Raw genomic sequence first — 21,995 nt, 5'->3', positions numbered from 1 at the left:
ATTTGAGAAAGATGTTGCTTATCTTTGCCAATACTATCAGGAAGTGAAATTGCAGATCACTTCAATATCAGCTGATCTAGAACGAATTCGGAATGCATCTTGTACAGATGAACATATTTTTATGTGGATTGTGTTTAAAACTCCATGCCATTATATGGCGTGGGGGGGGGGGGGCGTGAGAAGGGAGCTGATTTATTGTATAGAAAAATAAACACATTCACACCGCTCGAAGAGCGTTAGTATGAATCATGTTGATCAACACGTATAGAGGTGCTTAACCAACATATACTTAAATATCTCTAGTAAATTTAGTTTAAATCATTGAAATTGATGAGGATAGAATTTAAAATGATGTAAATGTTTTGTTTCGTTTTGGGAATTACCTATATGTTAAATGTGACGTAACGGTCTTTCACTATGCATCTTTTAAATTTCCTAGTATTTTTATAGAGCCTTCCTACAGATAGAAAAACAGACAGATACAGAATAGTGAAACTGTTATAGTGAATATTCCATTATATCAATAAGGTGGAATGTTTTTCAAAAGGATTACATAACTGGTTGGGTTGCGTTTCTTGTCTTTTTCTTTTTGGTTGTGTTGTGTGTATATTTTGTGCTGTACTTTGTGCACTTTTGTGTGATAAATTATTTTCTGTCGTAAATTATTTGTTTTTAGTTTTTTGTTAAAAAAGTAAATATTTTATATGTATTGTATTATATATATATATAATCATATAATATATATTATATATATATATATATATATATATATATATATATATATATATATATATACATTTAATATATATATATATACATTTAATATATATATACATTTAATACATATATACATTTAATATATATATATATATATATATATATATATATATATATATATATATATATATATATATATATATATATATAATATATAAATATAATATGGCGCCTTTTATCGACTCGCCGCTGCCCCTAACCCCAAAACCTGCAAACGCCTCTGTACCTAACTACGTTAACGAAAACAAATGCGGTTGGGCATAGTGCTGACCACACTATTTCTTCGTATGCCGAGGTCTTTGAAGCATATCAACTCTACTTTATCTATCCCATGTGTCTTAGGCACGAACAGATAAAGATGATGATTAACCATAAGACTAACCCTATTTCAGTACTCCATTAGATCATATTCATTACCCTCATCATGAGTTAGAGATTCTTATTTAAATCTTAGCAGATTGTTTCACAATGCTATCAAAAATCTACCTCACTTCTCCTTAGTAACGTCATACTATACATAGATTATAAACAGTGTCATACTGCATTGGCAACCTTTGTGATCATGTTTCTATTATTCATATTCTTTCATGTCTTTGAGCTAGTGTTAAATAATCCGTTCAATAACACTCCAAGTTGTTAACGCCAGTCTTATCTGCATAATATGGAGGTCATTGTACCATGTCATATTATTATGTATGTGCTTAAACTGTTTTCTTTATGGGTGTAAAGTGTTTTGAAAAGAGGGCGGAATTAAGTTTTACAGACAGCTTGTGAATTGTAAATGGGCGGAGTCTGTTGTTGATCTGGCATTTTTCGTTGTGTGTGTGTTGCTAAGTTTATTAAAAGTTCTCGGGTTATTGTGTCGTTGCCAGCGGTCTTAAAAAAACAAGGCAAAGTCAGTCCGCAGAAACGTTGGTCTGAGCGGGATTCGATCCACTCGACAGGGAGATGATACTGCTACCCAAGTCACGGTTCGTGCGCATTGTCATGGCTGCCGTCGTGATTTTCATCATCCTCAACACGCTAGTCGTTGTGACCAGCCGACTCAAACGCCACGTCACTCGTCAAGATTCCGGTCAGTTGTCATTAGTTAATGTCAGTATTTTTGTGTGTGATATCTGGACTTCTCTATGTCACTTGCATTTTTTTTTTTTGGTTTTTATTGGTTTGTGAAAAATCCAGCAACTTAATTTGGACCGACTTCTAATACACTAATTTCGTTTAAACGTTTCTTTGACGACAATGCGGAGAATATCTAAGTACTTTCTCGACGTTTTACACCTGCCTGGCTCCGAAAAACTTACTTTTGCAATTATGTCTGTTTGTCTGTGTGTATATGTGTCTGTGTATGTGTGTGTCTGTGAATTTGAGTGCCGGTTCAGTTATGTTGAAAAAATTTCTCGCATAGGTATTATATGAAATTTGTAGTTTAATTTGGACTTTGAACGATTTCCGGTAACCGGTAGTGGTACTCTACTCTATTTCCACTTGAAGTCTATATCTTGGGCACTGATTTGTGCAGTTCGACGAAATTTCGAACTTTGATTTATTTTCGGTGAAAGACATTTGACTACGCTACTTGTATCATATTTCTTCTACCAGACCGTTTTTTTTAAACATTTCGCGTTGGTCAGGATTCAATGACGATGAATTGTGACATTTAATTTGGCTGAATTAGATGCTATTTTTTAATTAATCGATGTTTCCTTTATGAAGCACACAATTCCTCTCTAGTATACTCATTTTGTTAATGTTCATTATTTGCAAAATTTTCTTATAAGCGTTTCTATTATATTTTTAAAAATGTGTAATATACGAGAAAGTTTAGAGCAGATCACTACCGCTTCACTTTTGTATTCTAATTTGAAAATTAGTTTAGTTATTAAATGTATTTAAGTTATTTTGAAATACAATAATAAATGGGTGATACAAGAATAAACACTTCTTCTTGAATATTTATTGTGTTTTTGTCATCTTTTTTAAAGTGTTTTACGCCAAGGTTTTATTGCCAAGATTTAAATCATAGTTTTAGGCTATTGTCATAGTACTTTTGATCACAGCCTCAAAATGTACATGGTATAAGGGGTTAGGGTCTCAAAGTATCATCTCTAATTCTTTGTCTGGGATACTGTGCTTCTATTCCATTCAAATATTTCTTGAACAGCTAAAATTTTATCTCATAAGCTTTAATTAAAATAAACTATTTAGGCCCTAATAGTTTCACTATTCTATCACTCCGTGTCTGTTAGACAAGAACTCTTGGATGTCATATGAGAGGAAATGGAAGATAACAGGGGAAAGATCTCGTTCCGGTTAAGTTTTAGGTTTTGGTTATATTTCCGGTTATGGCTCCGGTTTAACTCCCGGTTCCAGTTAAAATTCTTATACTGGTTAAAGTTCATGTTTCCGGTAAAATTTCAAGCTCCGGGTCCATTTCCAGATCCGGGTGGGTTAAGTTCCGGTTTCGGTTAAAGGTCAGTTTCCGGTTATATTTTGGTTTCTGTTACAATATCGTTTCCGAGGGTTTATGTTTTCGTTTTTATTTTTTTAAATTATTCTCCATTACCCTATTGCCCGTTGAATTTCTCCCTCAACTGACTATATGTCGAGTTTTTAAAATTTACCTTTTTATCCTAGGTTTTCGGGGGAACAAGCGGTCGAGTTAATTTAGTCAGTTGGAGAGGGAAGTGATTTACATTTAATCAATAGTTATTATAGCTAAAACACAGATATAATTACTAGCACGGGTGTATTGCACTGTAAAGCATTATACAACTAAAAGGGTAAAAAACACAAAAGAGTTATGATGAGTGCAGGAAGATTTAGATCAGCTTCTGAACAAATGATAATAACAAAATTCAAGAATATTGGGACGCACACATCGCATATATAAAGATAAGATTTAATCGGAGCTGACTAGGTGAGTCGCATGGGGTTCAAATGGGTCCTGGATACAGCCTCTGACCAAATAAATCCCCCCTCCCCCCTTACACTCGTCTAGAATCGTCTACACACAATCGGGAAACAAAGAAGGAGACTTTTTTTGGATCTACTAATCCACCAACACGTAAGGCTTCCATGATAAACTGATAGTGTTTCTTCCAGAATTTTTTCTCCGGGGGGGGGGGGGGGGCACTTGATATTTTGGGGGGGGGATGGCTATCAACATTTTCCGGGGGGGGGGGGGGCGAACACTGACAAAAATATATGTTTTCTATATAAATTCCATTTCGTTCGGGGGGGGGGGGGGGTAGACTTGCTCGGATACCGGCGTTTTGTGATAGAAATGTAAACGTCCGCCCCCCACCCCCAAGATGTGCCTGGATGAAACTCTGTAAACTTATATTTCAGGTTAAAAATACTGTTATTCTATTTTTTTCTAAACTTAAAATAGAGTGCCGTATGTGATTTTAAACTTCATAAATGTCGAAGGTAACTTAACACGTTTAAAAGAGAAAAAATGCAGTTGTTTACCTTTAATATGATACCAAGCTCAATGATAGTTGGTCTCAGAATTTTTTGCAAAAACGCTTTGTATTTAAATGGCTACCATGCAAAAACGTTATTCTTTTGTATTAGTTTGTATTAGCTGTATTAGTTTGTTTTTTCTTTCTCGTGTACTGCGTATAGAGGAAACATTGTAATCGTGCTGAATAATAAACAGATACTTAGAACTTGCCGTTTTACATCACCCTATTCATGGTATACGTATTATTAGGGGTGTAAACTGATTCGGGAAAAAATCGAGTTTTTGTTTTTAAATGTTGAACCTTTATAAACTTTAAGTGCCAGAAAAACTTAGTTTGTGTGTGTGTGTGTGCGTTTGTGTGTGTGAGAGTGTGTGTGTGTATGTGTGTGTAAACACCATAAACTGAGTGCCGTTTCAGTTAGGTGGACGGAATTTTTCAAATATACGTAATAGTTTGTATGCGCAGGTTTCTAATAACTTTTCAATTATTACCGGTAGCAGGAAGTGGTACGTAACTGTTTGAGGTAGGTAGACGAAATCTTATATATAAGTAAACGATCTCATACTTGGACTACCCTCAAATTTTGAGTGACCTCCGATATCCGGAACTGTGGCACTCTACTTCGGAGGAAGTAAAAATAAATTTAACATAAAACCGACGGATTTTATTACCAAAGAAACACTTTAGTCTAAAACGTTTTCATTCAAAAGTGACCCTTAAAATAAAGCTCATTTCTTTAAGTCTAATCTCACTAGACAGACCCCTTACTTTAACTCACCTTCAATGACCCTTACTTTACCTCACCATCAATGACTCTTACTTTAACTCACCATCAATGGTCCTTACTTTAACTCGACATCAATACCCTTACTTTACCTCACCATTAAGGGTCCTTACTTTAACTCAACATCAATACCCTTACTTAAACTGAACATCAATACGCTTACTTTAACTCACCATCTATGGTCCTTACTTTAACTCAACATCAATGGTCCTTACTTTAACTCACCATCAATGACCCTTACTTTACCTCACCATTAAGGGTCCTTACTTTACCTCACCATCAATGACCCTTACTTTAGTTCACCCACCAATCCAGGCCCAGCTTATTGTGTATTTGCTACGTTCAATCCAACAAATCGTAGAATTCTTGTCTCAATTTTTTACACGACGATTTTCCAGAAACTTTAAAGCGCTACGGAAACTACCGAGACGCCAGAATAAACGCGAAGTCCGTGTACGTGATAGTTCGCGGCACTTCAGCAACCGACGGCTCCCCCTCACCCGATATCATTGAGGGGAAGTTGCCGGACAACTTGACCAGGGGTCATGTAGAGGACATGACCCCCAATCTAGACCCAACTCGAACTGCCGGTGACGTCATCGTACAAGGAATCCCAGACTCACAGAATGATGAAGGCGACGTGGAGGGTCACATAGCGGCCCATTTGTGTCCTCTTGACCCACCGAATCTAAGTATGTCCAAAATTAAAGTTAATCTTAAACACACTTTTGTTAAGTTTAGGGGTCATCCATAAATGACGTCACGCTTTTTTGACGATTTTTACCTCCCCCCTCACCTCCGTCACACGACGTCACAAAAAGCCAGACCCCCCCCCCCTAAAATGACGTCACACCTCAGCCTACAACCCCCCCCCCCCCTCAAAATTGCAGTTGAATTTTTTTTTAAACATCGATATTTTTCCAAAATCTTGTCTGAACTCTGTCAAAATAGAGTATTTTAATCAATTCCTAATATAATTTATTATAACAGTTTTCTTAAACGCGAAATAACGTCTAAAATTCATTTTTCTAACATTGCCTTTTATAATGCAAGAGTGTGATATCACACCATTTGAACCCCCCCCCCCCCCCTCCCCCTCATCACACACCGTCACAAAATTACGGACCCCTCCCCCCTACGAGTGTGACGTCATTTATGGACGACCCCTTAATAGCTAAGTTAAATTTGTACTAAGAACTTTCTCGCAGGTGTAATTTTAAAACACATGAGAAACATATGAAAGCAAGTCAACGCCATTCATACTATTAGTACCGTTCTTCTTAAGTCGGCCATCTTGCCCCAATGACCCAGAACATTGAACCTTCATACCTGGAGGAATCCTTCCCTGACCTTGAAGACGGCGGACGACTCCGACCACGTGACTGCGTGTCCAGACAACGGCTGGCACTGGTCATCCCCTACAGGAACCGTTGGCTCCATCTGCACGTCATGTTACATAACCTGTTGCCGTTGCTCAAACGGCAGCAGGCTGATGTCACCATATTCGTCATTGAACAGGTGAGTTTATTTTTACACGGTCGGTATAAACAACGATATGGCACTTTCAAAATAATCTAAATGGCCCTTTCTACGACGTAGAAATCTACCTTTCCCTATTGTTAATGTAGAAAACCTTAAAGCCCTACTGTCAACGAAGAAGTTTAACTTTCCCTATTGTTACCTATGGGCATTGTTGTAACAAGATCAAAAGGCATATTCTCGGCATTGGGAGTAATATTATACCAAGGATTATTTCACACAGTTACGTTTGTATATTCCTAATCCAAGCGTCTAGAAATGTGTTCCATACTAAAAAAAATTAATCCTAGAGATCAAGTCAATAGCGTAGTTTAGAGTTTCCACAGTAAAAATAAAATCAATTCCTAAATTTAAAAATAGATATTCATTGTGCACGTTTTCGGTAGCTGAAAATGTAAATAAAAAGCTGGGCTTAAAATACAGATTCAATTTTTTCCCAGTCATATTTTTTTTAAATATCATCTAACAAAACGGCTATAACAAAAAGACTTGCGATTAAAAAAAAACAACTAGCTAAAGAACCTAAGAAAATTTGGCTCCAGTCAAAAAGGATCTTTACGGTATTGGCAACAGCATAACTTTCGACAAATTGACACCCAACAAAAATACCTCCGACATATTGGCCCCAGACAAATAAATTGTATGTACATTTTTAATATAGACATGACCAGTTAACTCAACCCACCTGTCTTGACACGATAAAAAAATGTTTTAAATGCTTGTAAATGTAACGGCGGAGCAACTGAATTGAGATCCACATTAGATTACTAAAATATACCAAAAATGATAAAATGTCGAAGTCTTGCAAAAACTATGCAGAATATTTTAGTTCATAAATTACTCAGAAAATTAGAATATCCACTTCGATTTACTTAACAACTCTATGAAAAAGTTATTCATAAAGCAATAGCTTTTGATAAATTGACATGCGTCATATTGAATAGGACCGTTTTGAGTGGAGACTTAGTAGGGAGCTGTATTAACGGAGCTCTTTTGTAAGGTTCAGAATGTCTGAAATTTGTCTGGAGCTTTATTGACGAGAGCCCTTTTTGTCGGGAGTCAATATGACGGGCCCATTTGTCGCTTATATTTTTTTGTCGGGGCCATTGTATCGGGACGCCGTACAGTTTGGCAGTATGCCACACCCCCTGTATATGGCGCTTTGTGTCGCTATTGCCTCTACTTAAAATTTAATCAACAACAGTATCTATGTGTGCCAAGGTATTACCCTATACTGGAGTTGAGGTGTCTTAAAACGGGGTAACAACCAGAGGCGTAGCAACCCTTCCCGGCGCCGGGGGACAAACTTTCAATTTGGCGCCCCCTTGGGAGCAAATTTTAAATTTGCACCCCCCTCAACTTTTCGATTTGCACCTCCCCCCCCCCCCCCAGGAAACTGAAAAGATGCAGCTAAAATGACATTTTAATTTTTTTTACAACCCATTTTGGCGCCCCCTAAGGTCGGCGCCCGGGGACATATGTCCCCCTGCCCCCCCCCCCCCCCCATCGCTACGCCTCTGGTAACAACGGCCTTCCATTAACTTGTACTTGTATTAACTTAAACCCTCTAACCTAACACAGTGACGTTCTATTACAACTATTATTTTCTTTCATTCGTTTTTCACGGACATCACCGGCTCAGGGATAGTCTCCCGTTAGCCTCACCACGGCAAACTCCGACTAACTGTTTTGCATAAAGGTTTGATTACCGTGTACCTGTCGTTTCCGTCCATTGGTTCTCGCCAGGCTTATCAATGACTCGTCTACTAAAAACTTACCGCTTGTTGGCCTCAAACTACAATTAACTCTAAACCCCTAGCTTAAGTCATTATATTTTTGTCTAATTATTTCCTTATTAAAACTTCTAGCTTAAAGTAACTTTATCTTTGTCCAATTATTTTTTTCATAAAACTGTTCTAACTTCAGCCACTCTATCTCTGTCCAATGTTTGTCTTATTAAAACTAAAAAATTAAAACTGCTCTACCTTAAGCCACTATATCTCTATCCAAAATTCTTCCTTTCAGACGATGCCAGGTAGATTCAACAGAGGCGCCTTGTCCAATATTGGTTTCCTGGAGGCGGAGAAATTGGGCAAATTTGACTGCTACATTTTCCATGACGTTGATTTGATTCCACTCAACGACTACCACCTGTACAGGTGTGACAGCCAGCCCAGACATTTTGCTGTCTACATGAACAAGTACAACTACAGGTGGGTTTGTTGAGGTAGACAATACCAGTGGCATAGGGTCATAACCCCCCCCCCCCCCATAGACCCCTCGGTGTATATATATAAAGTATGAGGGGGTGCAAATCTAACCTAACTTTAACTACTCACACAATTAAATATAACTTGAACTACCCAGACAGCTAAACCTAACATTTAACTACGCACACAGCTAAACCTTACATTAAAAACAGCTACACTCAACATTTGACTACCCAAACAGCTAAACCTAACATTTGACTACCCAAACAGCTAAACCTAACATTTGACTACCCAAACAGCTAAACCTAACATTTGACTACCCAAACAGCTAAACCTAACATTTGACTACTCAAACAGCTAAACCTAACATTTGACTACCCAAACAGCTAAACCTAACATTTGACTACCCAAGCAGCTAAACCTAACATTTGACTACCCAAACAGCTAAACCTAACATTTGACTACCCAAACAGCTAAACCTAACATTTCACTACCCAAACAGCTAAACCTAACATTTGACTAACCAAACAGCTAAACCTAACATTTGACTACCCAAACAGCTAAACCTAACATTTGACTACCCAAACAGCTAAACCTAACATTTGACTACCCAAACAACTAACCCTGCCTATAACTACCCAAACAACTAACCCTGCCTATAACTACCCAAACAACTAACCTGCCTATACCTACCCACACAGAATATCCTACCCAGCCTACTTTGGTGGTGTGACCGGATTCTCACGTGGTCAGTACCTTCAGATCAACGGCTACTCCAACTTGTATTTCGGGTGGGGAGGGGAGGACGATGACCTGTACAATAGGTAAGTTACGTGTTTTCATCTCTCTAACATTCTGGGATATATATATAGCGAGAGAGAGGGAGAGAGAGAGAGAAGGAGAGAGATATGTATGTATATATATATACTAGCCGTCCCGGCCAGGCCCTGCTCTGGCTTCTGTGAAAAACCTTCCTGTTAAAGACCATTACCTGTGTGTTTAGTAATCATCATAAACCCGGCATTGCCCACCCAAACCACAACCAACCAAAACCAAAACAACAAAACGCAAACATAACGCTAACACAATTACAAATACAAACGAAAACAAAAACCTAACAACAAACCCAACCACAACCACAAACACCAATACAAACACAAAGAAAAAACAAACAAAAAAGCAAACGAAAACAAAAACCTAACAACAAACCCAACCACAAACACCAATACCAACAACAAAAAAAAAAAAAAAAAACAACGAAAAAGCAAACGAAAACAAACCAAATTCAAACGCAAAACCAACCAAAAACACAAATACAAACCCAAAAAAAAAAAAAAAACACAAACAAAAACGAAAAAAGAAAGAACAAAAACGAACCAAATCAAAACGCAACCACTAACGCAAACCCACCTAAACACAAAGAAAACACTAACGCGAACATAAACGCCCGGGGCGGAATCACCTGTTTTAGCTTAATGAACGACTATAGTACCCCAACTTATTCATAGTCTTTTGCACTCACTTAAACGAACGCGCCTGTTTCAATTTGATGAACAATTTTAATACTCCAAGCTTATCCGTAAAATACCTACAACATTTGCACTTGATCAATCCCCGCTAATTATGTAATTATTTTTTTTCCCAACACCAAAACAAAGTAATTAAAAAGTAAATTATTTTCACGGAATGCAATGGGTTTATAAAGGGAAGTAATTGTGTTTTTCCTAATTTATCAAAGGGAAGTAAGTGCTATAGGACTAAATAAAGACATAATTAGAATTTTTGTAAACGATGATATTTTTTTTAAAACTTGTGTTTAATGAACATGCCGACAATTATTACTGTAATTTGAAAAATGAAAATTATTTCCCAACACTTTCAATAGTAATTTTTTAGCTCATAAATTTAGACAAATGCGCACGATAATTTTCTAACACTTAAATTCGTACAATTCCAACGATATACAAATGCATTACATACAGAACTGAGCTTTATATATTAGACTAGCCGTCCCGGCCAGGCCCTGCTCTGGCTTCTGTGAAAAACCTTTCTGTTAAAGACCATCACCTGTGTGTTTAGTAATCATCATAAACCCGGCATTGCCCACCCAAACCACAACCAACCAAAACCAAAACAACTAAACGCAATCATAACGCTAACACAATTACAAATACAAACGAAAACAAAAACTTACAACAAACCAACCACAACCACAAACACCAATACGAACACAAAGAAAAAAGCAAACGAAAACAAACCAAATCCAAACGCAAAACCAACCACAAACACAAACACAAACCCAAAGAAAAAAACACGAACGAAAAAGCAAACGAAAACAAACCAAATCCAAACGCAAAACCAACCACGAACTCAAAGAAAAAAACACAAACGAAAAAACAAACGAAAACAAACCAAATCCAAACGCAAAACCAACCACAAACACAAATACAAACACAAACCCAAAGAAAATAAAACACAAACGAAAACGAAAAAAGAAAGAACAAAAACGAACCAAATCAAAACGCAACCACTAACGCAAACCCAACCTAAACACAAAGAAAACACTAACGCGAATATAAACGCAAAGTGCTCACGGGGCTGAATCGCCTGCTTCAACTTAATAAACGACTATAGTACCCCAACTTATTCATAGTCTTTTGCACTCACTTTAATGAACGTAGGCGCGAAACCGAACACGGGAGGCCCGGGACCCCAAAAAGCACCATGTCTGGGCGCCAGAGGACGCACCATGACGTCACCGCCTGATTGAACTTAGTAAACGCCTATAGTGCATAACTTATTCATAGTCTTTTGAACTCACGCGAACGTAGATACCATAGCGTACACCGGAAGGCCCGGGGCGCCAAATAGCACCCTGTCGGGGTGCCGGAGGACGCCCGGATTTGATTCACTTAAAGACTATAGTAACCTTTCTTATCCATAGTCTATCGCACTGTTCAAAACAAAATTATGCAGCATAGCGCTCACATGATAGCCCAGGGTGCTAAATCGAACCGTGCAAGGGCGCCGGCGGACGCGCCTGTTTCAATTTAGTGAACAAAAATGATAATACTCCAAGCTTATCCGTAAATGGAAAGAAATAAACGTATAGGATTTGTAGGACCTGGCTTATTAAATGTTATTGATTTAAAAAAAAAAAAATTGAACAGTATGTTCAGTGTATAGAATAAATAAAAGGCAGTGTTAAAAATACCTAACGACATTGCACTTAATCAATCCCCGCTAATTATGTAATTATTTTTTTTTTCTTAACACCAAAAACAAAGTAATAATCTTTCTTCTTAAGAATTTTTTTTTATTAAAGGGAAGTAACTGTGCAGTCAATACATTTCCGACACAATTTTAGAAATTTTATAAACGTCGATACACTTTTTAAAAATTTTATGTCGCGTTCATAATTGAAAATTATTCTTCTAAGTAAATAGAATGAAAATTGTTTTTAAAGACTTTCAATGGTAATTTTTTGACTCTTAAATTTAGACTTTGAGCACGATAAAAAATCTAACACTTAAATCCATAGAACTGTCAACGACAAACTTTTTTGCCACACGTTACAGAACTGAGCTTTATATATTAGATATATATATATATATATATATATATATATATATATATATATATATATATATATATATATATATATATATATATATATATATATATGTGTGTGTGTGTGTGTGTATGTATAATATGTATGTATAATATTTATGTATATAGACATATATACATATATATATGTATATACATATATATATATAATATACCTATGTATTTATATGCTTATATTTATATAATATATACATATGTATATATATACATATATATAATATATATGTATATATATAATATGTATGTATATATATAATATATATGTATATATATACATACATATCTATATACTACTATACTACAATATTAGATATACTTATAGGGGCCTAAATATATATACATATATATATATATATATATATATATATATATATATATATATATATATATATATATATAAAGAAAAGAAAACAAATTTGAACCTTAGCCTCCTCCCCCCCCCCCCCCCACATAAAGAATTTCTGTCCTTGCAAGTGGGGTGTGTTGACAAGAGTTCCAGGGTCTAAGTTTGGCAAAGCTTTTTATTGTTTATCAATAGTTAGCAAGCATAACACGACGATAATATCCAACAGGGCTTAGACAACAAATAGACAACACAACACACGCTTACTCAACTTAAAACCGCAAACACACCAATTTGTGTCTAGAAAGGCTTAGCCATACACCCACCGTCCACGCATGCGCAGGAAAACAATGTTGTAAAACGTGGGTTTGACAAAAGTAAACATGTTTTTCAGCATAATTTGCCTATGCTTTGTTCTATAGTTTGTTCATGTATAAAGCTATTCATACACCCTTATAAAACGTTCATAGCAAAACACTATTATCTGGGTGTTTACGTTTCGCATGTTTGACGTCCCAATAGCACTTCAGTGTCGCAGAGGTTGAATAGCATGGGAGTCTCTCATTAGCGTTGGCTCGCTGTTTTGTGTTCCAGGACTTTGTCGCAAGGCTTCAAAGTGTCAAGGTCGCCAGCCAACGTGGCCAGGTACCTCATGTTCAACCACAGTCGTGACGTCGGCAATGAGGACAACCCGGACAGGTAGGGGTCACATGGGACCTTGTGGGACCTCTGACAGTCATGATGACCTAATAGGACCTCTGACAGTCATGATGACCTAATAGGACCTCTGACAGTCATGATGATCTAATAGGACCTCTGACAGTCATGATGATCTAATAGAATCTCTGACAGTCATGATGATCTAATAGGACCTCTGACAGTCATGATGATCTAATAGGACCTCTGACAGTCATGATGATCTAATAGGACCTCTGACAGTCATGATGGTCTAATAGGACCTCTGACAGTCATGATGATCTAATAGGACCTCTGACAGTCATGATGATCTAATAGGACCTCTGACAGTCATCATGATCTAATAGGACCTCTGACAGTCATGATGATCTAATAGGACCTCTGACAGTTATGATGATCTAATAGGACCTCTGACAATTGTGAGGGCGTCATGGGACCTTTTACAATCATAGTGACCTACAGGACCTCTGACAATCATAATGACCTACAGGACCTCTTACAATCATGATGACCTCATGCAACTTCTGGCAATCACGATGATCAAATAGGACGTCTGACAATCATGATGACCTTAGGAGACCTCTGACAATCATGATGACCTAACTGGACCTCTGACGTTCATAATGAATTCTGGGAACTTTAACAATCATGACCTCATTTAACCTCTTTATTTACTTTATGTTTATACTCAATAGCCACCGACAATCACAGTGACCTCTTACAATCATACCGTTCACAACATTACTAACCTTAAACGCTCAATCAATACTACTGTAGTGTTTGGTATTGGTAAATGTTATTGATTAAAGGTATTTTTTTAACATCGGAACGATTAAAATGTTTGCTTGATTAGGCTGTACGCCTCAACAAATCTTAATTAGTTACATTAATTCTTTTTTAAAAGTCGAATATAACATAACTTGATGTTCATAATAACAAATTGAACAGCTTAATAAATATAAAAACATATAACATCATAATTCTCTAGACTGATTATTGGAGGACTAAGTCTAGCATCTTGGTGGTGCTTTTCATTAATGTTATACACTACTCAACCCCACCTTCTCCTTCCCCCAACCATTGCTTACCCCCCCCCCCCACATAAGGGACGGAGTGGTCTAGCGGTAGAGAGCTGGACTGCTAACCCGTAAGTCTAGAGTTTGAATCCAAGTTCAAGTCAGTAGACCGTCCCTGAGTCCACCCAACTCTGATGGGTACCTAACTCACGTTAGGGAAAGTAAAGGCGGCTGGGCATAGTGCTGACCACACTATCTCTTCATATGCCGAGGTCACAGAAACAAGTGAACTCTACTTCACTTGCCCCGTCAGGTTTGAAAGGGAAACTTACTTACTTACCCCCACCTTCTCCTTCCCCCAACCATTGCTTACCCCCCCCCCCTCCACCTACTCCTACTGCCCTCAGATCGAAACTTCTGAAAAATTCGACGAAGAGGATGTTTGCTGATGGCCTAAACACATGCAAATACCAAGTGAGGCAAATTACAAGGTACAGGCTATTCACTTTGATCACTGTGGCACTGAACGAGGCAGAACTTTTAAAGGTAATTTATAAAAGTTACTCAGGACGAAATACGCGCATTTTGAAAGTTTCATCTCTTAATGTTACAGCTAGAGGTTTGAAAAGTCTATTTAATCATGTTAGAAATTTTTTATAAATCTTTTAAATATATGGAAAGCGATACATTTATAGTAACATTTGTAAAAATTAAAGCTGTTTGGGAACCATCGATCACACTCATTTTATTATTTTTGTATTGAATATAAGCCGTTGAAAAGCCGTTTTAAATTATTTTATCAATTCAATTTTTTTCTTTAAAACCGACCTCAATCCCTTTTTAAAGACAACCTGGGTGGCCAGGGAATTAAAAAACTGAAACTTTCAGTGAAAGTGACAATAATTGTTTTCCATGATAAAATACACAATAGCGGTCATTGGGGATATCCTAATAGTTATATTAAATAATATAACACCCCCCCCCCCCCCCCCATCACCACAACACCCTGAATCTACTAATCCAAATAAAAAAATAAAAGTGTTTGCTAAATCACTATTATATTACTTATAATTATTTGTTTGAATATTTCTAGCCGTAATAAAAACCGGAATCCATTTTGAACTCATTTTACACACGTAAAAAAATATTCGATTTCTAGCAACAAACATTTGGAACCAGCTTTTCAAAACTATTGTGCACTGGTGTCGATTTAGTTTTTACCTTGTAAATAAATGTTGTAAGATCAGCTCTCCGCTATTAATATATTAATGGAATAAATATGTATGTACATATTAGTATAAAAATATGTGTATATATATAGGTATATATATATATATATATATATATATATATATATATATATATATATATATATATATATATATATATGTATATACATACATATAATTTTTAATGTAAATAACTTTTTTCAAGAAAAACATATATCTGTAGAAAAGAATGTAAGTATCAGAGAGTTGTAATTGTGACAACATAATCATGGTTTTAAGCTTCTTGTCAATGCTGTGAATAATGTAATATTTTATTAAAATGCATGTAATTTTCATTTATTGTATCAATGTCTCTTCAAGTCTGATATAATCCTTTAATAGTATATACCTTTTTGTAATGTATATTTTCTGTTTCTATAAAATGCTTAAAGTGGTGCCCCCTCCCATTGAAGTCAATATGGTTACGTCTTCTAAAGAAAGATTTAAAATAAATTTAAAGCGCTGTATCCATTTTCGTATCTTTCCACCAGCAAGCCTCGGCGTATCTTCTAAATGTAAAGAGCAATAACCAGACGTCCCACCCAGGCCAACAAACGAGAATAAAACCTAAAACATCTACAAATATCTCTCAGCCACTTCCGCTAGAGTAGTGAGGATTCGAACCCGCACTCTCTAGCTGCATCAAGTCCAATCACGACTACAAACAAACCATTCCAACTTCTGCTAAAGTACTGAGGATTCGAACCAGCACTCTCTAGCTGCATCAAGTCCAAAATAAAAGACACGAAAAGTGTTGAAGGGTCTGCCAAAGCGACCTGAACATGTAAGGGAAATAACACATGTTTTCTGTTTTTTTACTTGGATTGTCTACCTTGACAGTTTCTGAGGGCGATATATGCAAATATTGCTTTCAAATAAGTGCTCTTAAAAATGCATAACAATATCATGTTATAATTTATGCCGTTATTAAAATCAGAATATCAAAGCTTGTCAAAACTAATTAGAGAACTTTAAAGGTTTTAAGTTTCGAGTAGGCCTTCGGGCCGCGTCAAAGTGTGATTTTTGTAGTCTTTATTGTAACCGTACCTGTAAACCCAGTTGTTCTCGTTAACTAAGCTCTTGTCATATGGGAAAATCTTCTGTATAAATGTAACAGTGATAGAAGAAAACTTTGTTCGATATGTTTGTGACCTGACAGAGTTCTCGAAGTATCGTGAACTGTCAGTAGTCAGGGGAGTGAGACTTTGTGAGATTTGCATGTTCATGATAGTGAGACTTGGTAGATTTGCATGTTTATTATAGTGAGACTTGGTGAGATTTGCATGTTCATTATAGTGAGACTTGGTGAGATTTGCATGTTTATTATAGTGAGACTTGGTGAGATTTGCATGTTTATTATAGTGAGACTTGGTGAGATTTGCATGTTCATGATAGTGAGACTTGGTGAGATTTGCATGTTTATTATAGTGAGACTTGGTGAGATTTGCATGTTTATTATAGTGAGACTTGGTGAGATTTGCATGTTCATGATAGTGAGACTTGGTGAGATTTGCATGTTCATGATAGTGAGATTGACAAGAATATAAAATGAGATCTATAGGGTCCGAATTTTGAGACTAAATCTAATAGGAGAGTGAGTCATTTTTGCCGTTAGCATTGCTGGACAGCGATAATTACAATATAATGGTTGGAATTTTAATTAGTGAAATATTAAAAGTTGCAATAAAAGAAAAAAAATGTTTAGACTCGTCTCGTTCAAATATCATTTATGATGTTGTTACTGTTTTGTACGGTTTATCCTCTTTAACCAATTATATTTCAACTATGGTATATAGTTTTACCTTGATAAATTAGATTATTTTTACAATACCTTGTTGTTGTTCTTTTAAAATCATATTAGATAATAGGAAATCTGAATCACAAAAGTATACTTTTACAAACGTGAAATAGGGATTTACAAACTTAAAACTCATTGAGCTACACGGAATATGGTTACGATTAGCGACTTACGTCGATTGTATTGAACGAACCCTATAATCAACTAACAACTAACAAAGATGTAACTAGAGGTATTTGGCGTGGTCAAATAGTAGCACGTTTGACTGCTATCGCGAAAATCACGTGTTCGGATCTCATGAGTTCGTGAGTTCAAAAAAGTCTGCCGGTTACTTGACGCATCTTTGGAAAGTTAAAGTGGCTGGGCACAGTGCTCATAACAATATGTCTATCTGTAAGGGAAACTAAAAATAGCTGGGCACAGTGCTCATAACAATATGTCTATCTGTAAGGGAAAGTAAAAATAGCTGGGCACAGGGCTCATAACAATATGTCTATCTGTAAGGGAAAGTAAAAATAGCTGGGCACAGGGCTCATAACAATATGTCTATCTGTAAGGGAAAGTAAAAATAGCTGGGCACAGGGCTCATAACAATATGTCTATCTGTAAGGGAAAGTAAAAATAGCTGGGCACAGGGCTCATAACAATATGTCTATCTGTAAGGGAAAGTAAAAATAGCTGGGCACAGGGCTCATAACAATGTGTCTTCTTGTGTCAAAGTCATAGAAAAAAGGTTTGGAACATAAAATTCGAAAGATCACTTTATTCCTTTACGATGCAATCAACTGCCACATTTACATTCGAACCTCGTTATTTAAACAACGTAATCCGAGACAGTTTTTATAGTTTTTCCAAGTTAAGGGGCCGTAGCCTTCAGGCCTGGCTTTAAAGTCTGTATTTCTTTGTATTTCACAAGTAATAAATCAGCACTAAAACCGTTTTTAAAACTTGCTTTTCATTCAGCGTCAAATCTTCAAAAATAGTTCTCTGGACATTTATGCTTGGGATAAAACCAGCATGATTTTATGGTTGGTTTGTCCTGTTAATTGATATATAATGTCCACTCAACCCTCAAAAAAGCACAGAGACTCGTCTATATCCCGTTGTAAAACCTAGCCGGAATGTCTAGTCTTTCAGTAAAAGCTTTCTGTCATGATAACATATGATAACTTTCAATGGAAACCAGATATCGACACACAATCAAAAGTTTATTTCAACAGACTGCAGTGAATGTTAAATACGTTATTGAAACACTTCAGTATCTTTAGATAAAAAAATGCGTATGTATTCGTTAGGGCCGCAAAATCCATTGTACATTTTTCAATGTAAAATATGTTTGTGATATTTATAAAACTTTTATCCTGTACTATCCTGTATCCTACATAAAATTAAAAAGAATAAAATACTGGTAACTTCGGTTTATATTCGTTTACTTGTTTTTGTATGACAAGAAATGTCATAGTAAACTTGCATCGTTTACGTTATCCCACCACTTCAGCACATTAATCAGACACTTACCAGCAAGGTGCATGAAAACGTAATTTTGGGAAACAAAGGCATTGCTTTCTTTTATAAAAGCTTTTGTCTTTTTTTTATCAAAGCTTTTTGTCGCTAAAAGTTCTAATGAGCAACCAAAGCTTTTATAAAAGAAAAGCAAAATAGTTATGTTTTTTTTTTTTTTTTCAGTGCATTTAAAAGCTTGTTGCTTTAAAGGTTTTTATCTTTGTTTTATTTTCCACTTTTTAGTGAATCCTAATTTATAGAGGCGACACAACTAAATATATTTACCATCAGTAGGTCGAGATAAAAAGATGATGATCTACCCCGTAGAAACAGCAGTCCGTGAACACATTTTCTAGATGACAACTAGTGCCAAATTAATTACCTCCCCGTAGTTTTAAACCATTTAAAAACTTTATTATCTGCCCCTAATAGCCTTCAAAAGATTGACCGTCTCTACGATTGTAAACATTCTCGTGAACCACAGCTCAACATGCTGTTAGGGTGGTTGCGTCTAGAGAGTCATCTCCCCTTCTTTTATTGGATATAATAATACACGGAGTGATTTAACTTTGTTATCTCCCCTTAGTTTCGAACACGTTTAATTAAGTGTTACAGGCTAATTTTTTAAAAATTAATTTAAATTAAAAAATAGATAGACTTGTATTGTTATCGAAGTGGAACATATCTAGAATGTTTGAACTAAATCGCAACATTACAAGTGGGTCAAAATTGAGTTACAAGATTTGCCACAAACCCGCAAACAAACACACACACACACACACACACACACACACACACAAAAGACATTACGAACTAAATAAAAGCTTGTTAAAGAATTGTGGGGCCCAAAAATAACCGGGGTCTCCAGCCTGCTGCTTTATTAGCCCCCCTCCCCCACTGTAATCCCTACCTGGCTGATGAGGTGTGTTCGTTTGTATTTGTGTTTGATTGCAAGTGCGTCAAACTGCGTGGTTGCGGTACGTGTGTGTGTGTTTGTATTTGTTCGTGAATCAGTTGAATCAGTATGACTATATTATTCGCCAGAAAAATATTTTTGTCTGTACTTTTAATCAAACAGGGATTAGACAGGAAACACGTTTTGCTGTAAGTTCAGCCCAGTCTCTATAAGACTGATAATCCAATGATAATCCTATTGCTTTAATTACACACAGATGCAAGTTATTTCATTCGTATCACAACTGCATTCAAACAAAAATACATCGTTATGCCAAGAGAATTGCAATACATTCAGGAGCCCGGGACAAACTATCAAATTTACGCACCCCCCTCTTTGCTCCCTATATTATATAGTTATTCAAGCTGATGCAAAAATCCCCCCCCCCCTCTCATTCGGAAAGACTGGTGGCACTTTAAACAGACACTATCTCGTAAAGATTTTTATTTTGATGTCTTACATTTGATGACGAAAACAGTTAAATTAATGTGTAAAGCTATGTAGCAGTTTACTTTCTTAACTTTGATTGTGTATAATTCAACATCTTAGCTTAAAGTAACCTTTTAAAATAAATTTCCACCCATTTTAGCGCACCCTTAGGGTCGGCGCCCCCCCCCCCCCCCCCACCTCCAACTACTAGACGGAATCGCCTTCAAGTCATATTAAATGTTAAGGTATTCATCTCTTTTAAAAAAAAATATTAACACGCTTCAACAATTTTTCCATTCCTATAAAAGCTTCCACATCCCACCCTCCCATAGTTTACCCCCTCCCCCACACCCGCACCGCACCTCCTCTTAAGTACTTTATTGGCTGCCCTTGTCGTCCCTCTTCCCCCGAGAGGGTTCTATTGCTTCTTTCATATGGGCTAATCGCCTGTGTATACAGTAAACTCATTTAGTACAATAGCCATTGTATCAACTAGTCACCTGTCAAGGAGTTTTTTAATGTGTATTAATGTTGACAATACACGTGACATAGTACATGAGTTAATTATAACTTGTCCTGTACTTTAATTTGTAGTACGACGTGGTCGAATGCGTTTGACTGCTAGCCGATTGTCTCGAGTTCGGATCTGTCCTTGGACCTGTTGGGACGTCCCAGAGTCCACTGATAAAAATATAAAAGAAAGCACTCTTAACGCTGTGATTTGGTAGTAAAACATATTATTATACACGTAGGCCGGAGTGAAGATGTTTGGTTTTGACTACTTCACTGCGTCCTTAACAAAAGTACTCGACGTTAATGGCTTGCTATACATTCATAACAAGCCTGTACTCGTGAATGGTATCGTGATAGTAAATATTTACTGCACGACTGACTATTGATTTACTATTAATGTTTACAATTTGGGGGGGGGGGGGGATTTTAATGATTTTATTTTGTTTAATCTATACAAATAATTCTCTTCATTAACGAGACACCACCACGTAAGTTCAACAGACCAAATCGCTACCACACCCACCAGTCTGGTGAGCTGTTTACAGCCGGGTCGAATTAGTGATGGCTATTAGGGGCAGATAATTTAGTTGTTAAACGATTTGAAACTAAGGGGAGGTAATAACAAGTTCTGCTTGATCTTTTCATTGTCGTCTGTAAACTGTCGTCAAGGACGGCTGCTTTCACGGGGGGGGGGGGGGGGGGAGAGGAGTGGAAAATGAGGGTGACGATAATCGTCCTTCACGAGCTACTAATAGTGTTTTAAAGCAAAATATGTTCAGTCGCAGGATTGGTCGTGTCGAATTCACAAATTATGAATGACTGAAAAGTAGGAAATAGAACAACTAAATAGCGGCGTATGCTACGTTGCGAGTCAGCTCGTTAAATTGTTAAATTCAATTTTTTAAAATAACAATTTTTTTTTCACAATGAAGCATTATGATAGTATATAGAACGAGCCGACCCGCGGTGTATCATAGGCCGCTATTTAGTTGTTTTTTCTACTTTTCAGTAATTTATAATTTGTGAATTCGACAGTACCAATGCTGCCACTGAAAATATTTGCT

The 21,995-nt window shown here is 36.5% G+C and overlaps 1 protein-coding gene across 2 annotated transcripts in view; it reads left to right on the top strand.

Moving 5' to 3' along the window:
- Nucleotides 1-16,385, top strand: part of LOC131926956 (beta-1,4-galactosyltransferase 2) — a 91,739-nt gene extending 75,354 nt beyond the window's left edge. The window contains exons 4-8 of one of the 2 annotated variants that reach the window (XM_059282565.1): nucleotides 8,596-8,783; nucleotides 9,482-9,604; nucleotides 13,348-13,452; nucleotides 14,903-15,011; nucleotides 16,225-16,385. In XM_059282565.1, coding sequence (XP_059138548.1) covers nucleotides 8,596-8,783; nucleotides 9,482-9,604; nucleotides 13,348-13,452; nucleotides 14,903-15,011; nucleotides 16,225-16,344 — 645 coding nt within the window. In that variant the 3' untranslated portion in view covers nucleotides 16,345-16,385. Of the gene's footprint in view, nucleotides 1-8,595; nucleotides 8,784-9,481; nucleotides 9,605-13,347; nucleotides 13,453-14,872; nucleotides 15,012-16,224 lie in introns of both variants that reach the window. The other variant, XM_059282564.1, reaches the window with a different exon arrangement.
- Nucleotides 16,386-21,995: the final 5,610 nt, after the last annotated feature.

This window comes from Physella acuta, unplaced genomic scaffold (assembly GCF_028476545.2).
Source record: "Physella acuta isolate Inbredline_101_S28 unplaced genomic scaffold, ASM2847654v3 ptg001354l, whole genome shotgun sequence".
Lineage (NCBI taxonomy): Eukaryota > Metazoa > Mollusca > Gastropoda > Physidae > Physella > Physella acuta.
This window is presented reverse-complemented; position numbering and strand designations above follow the sequence as displayed.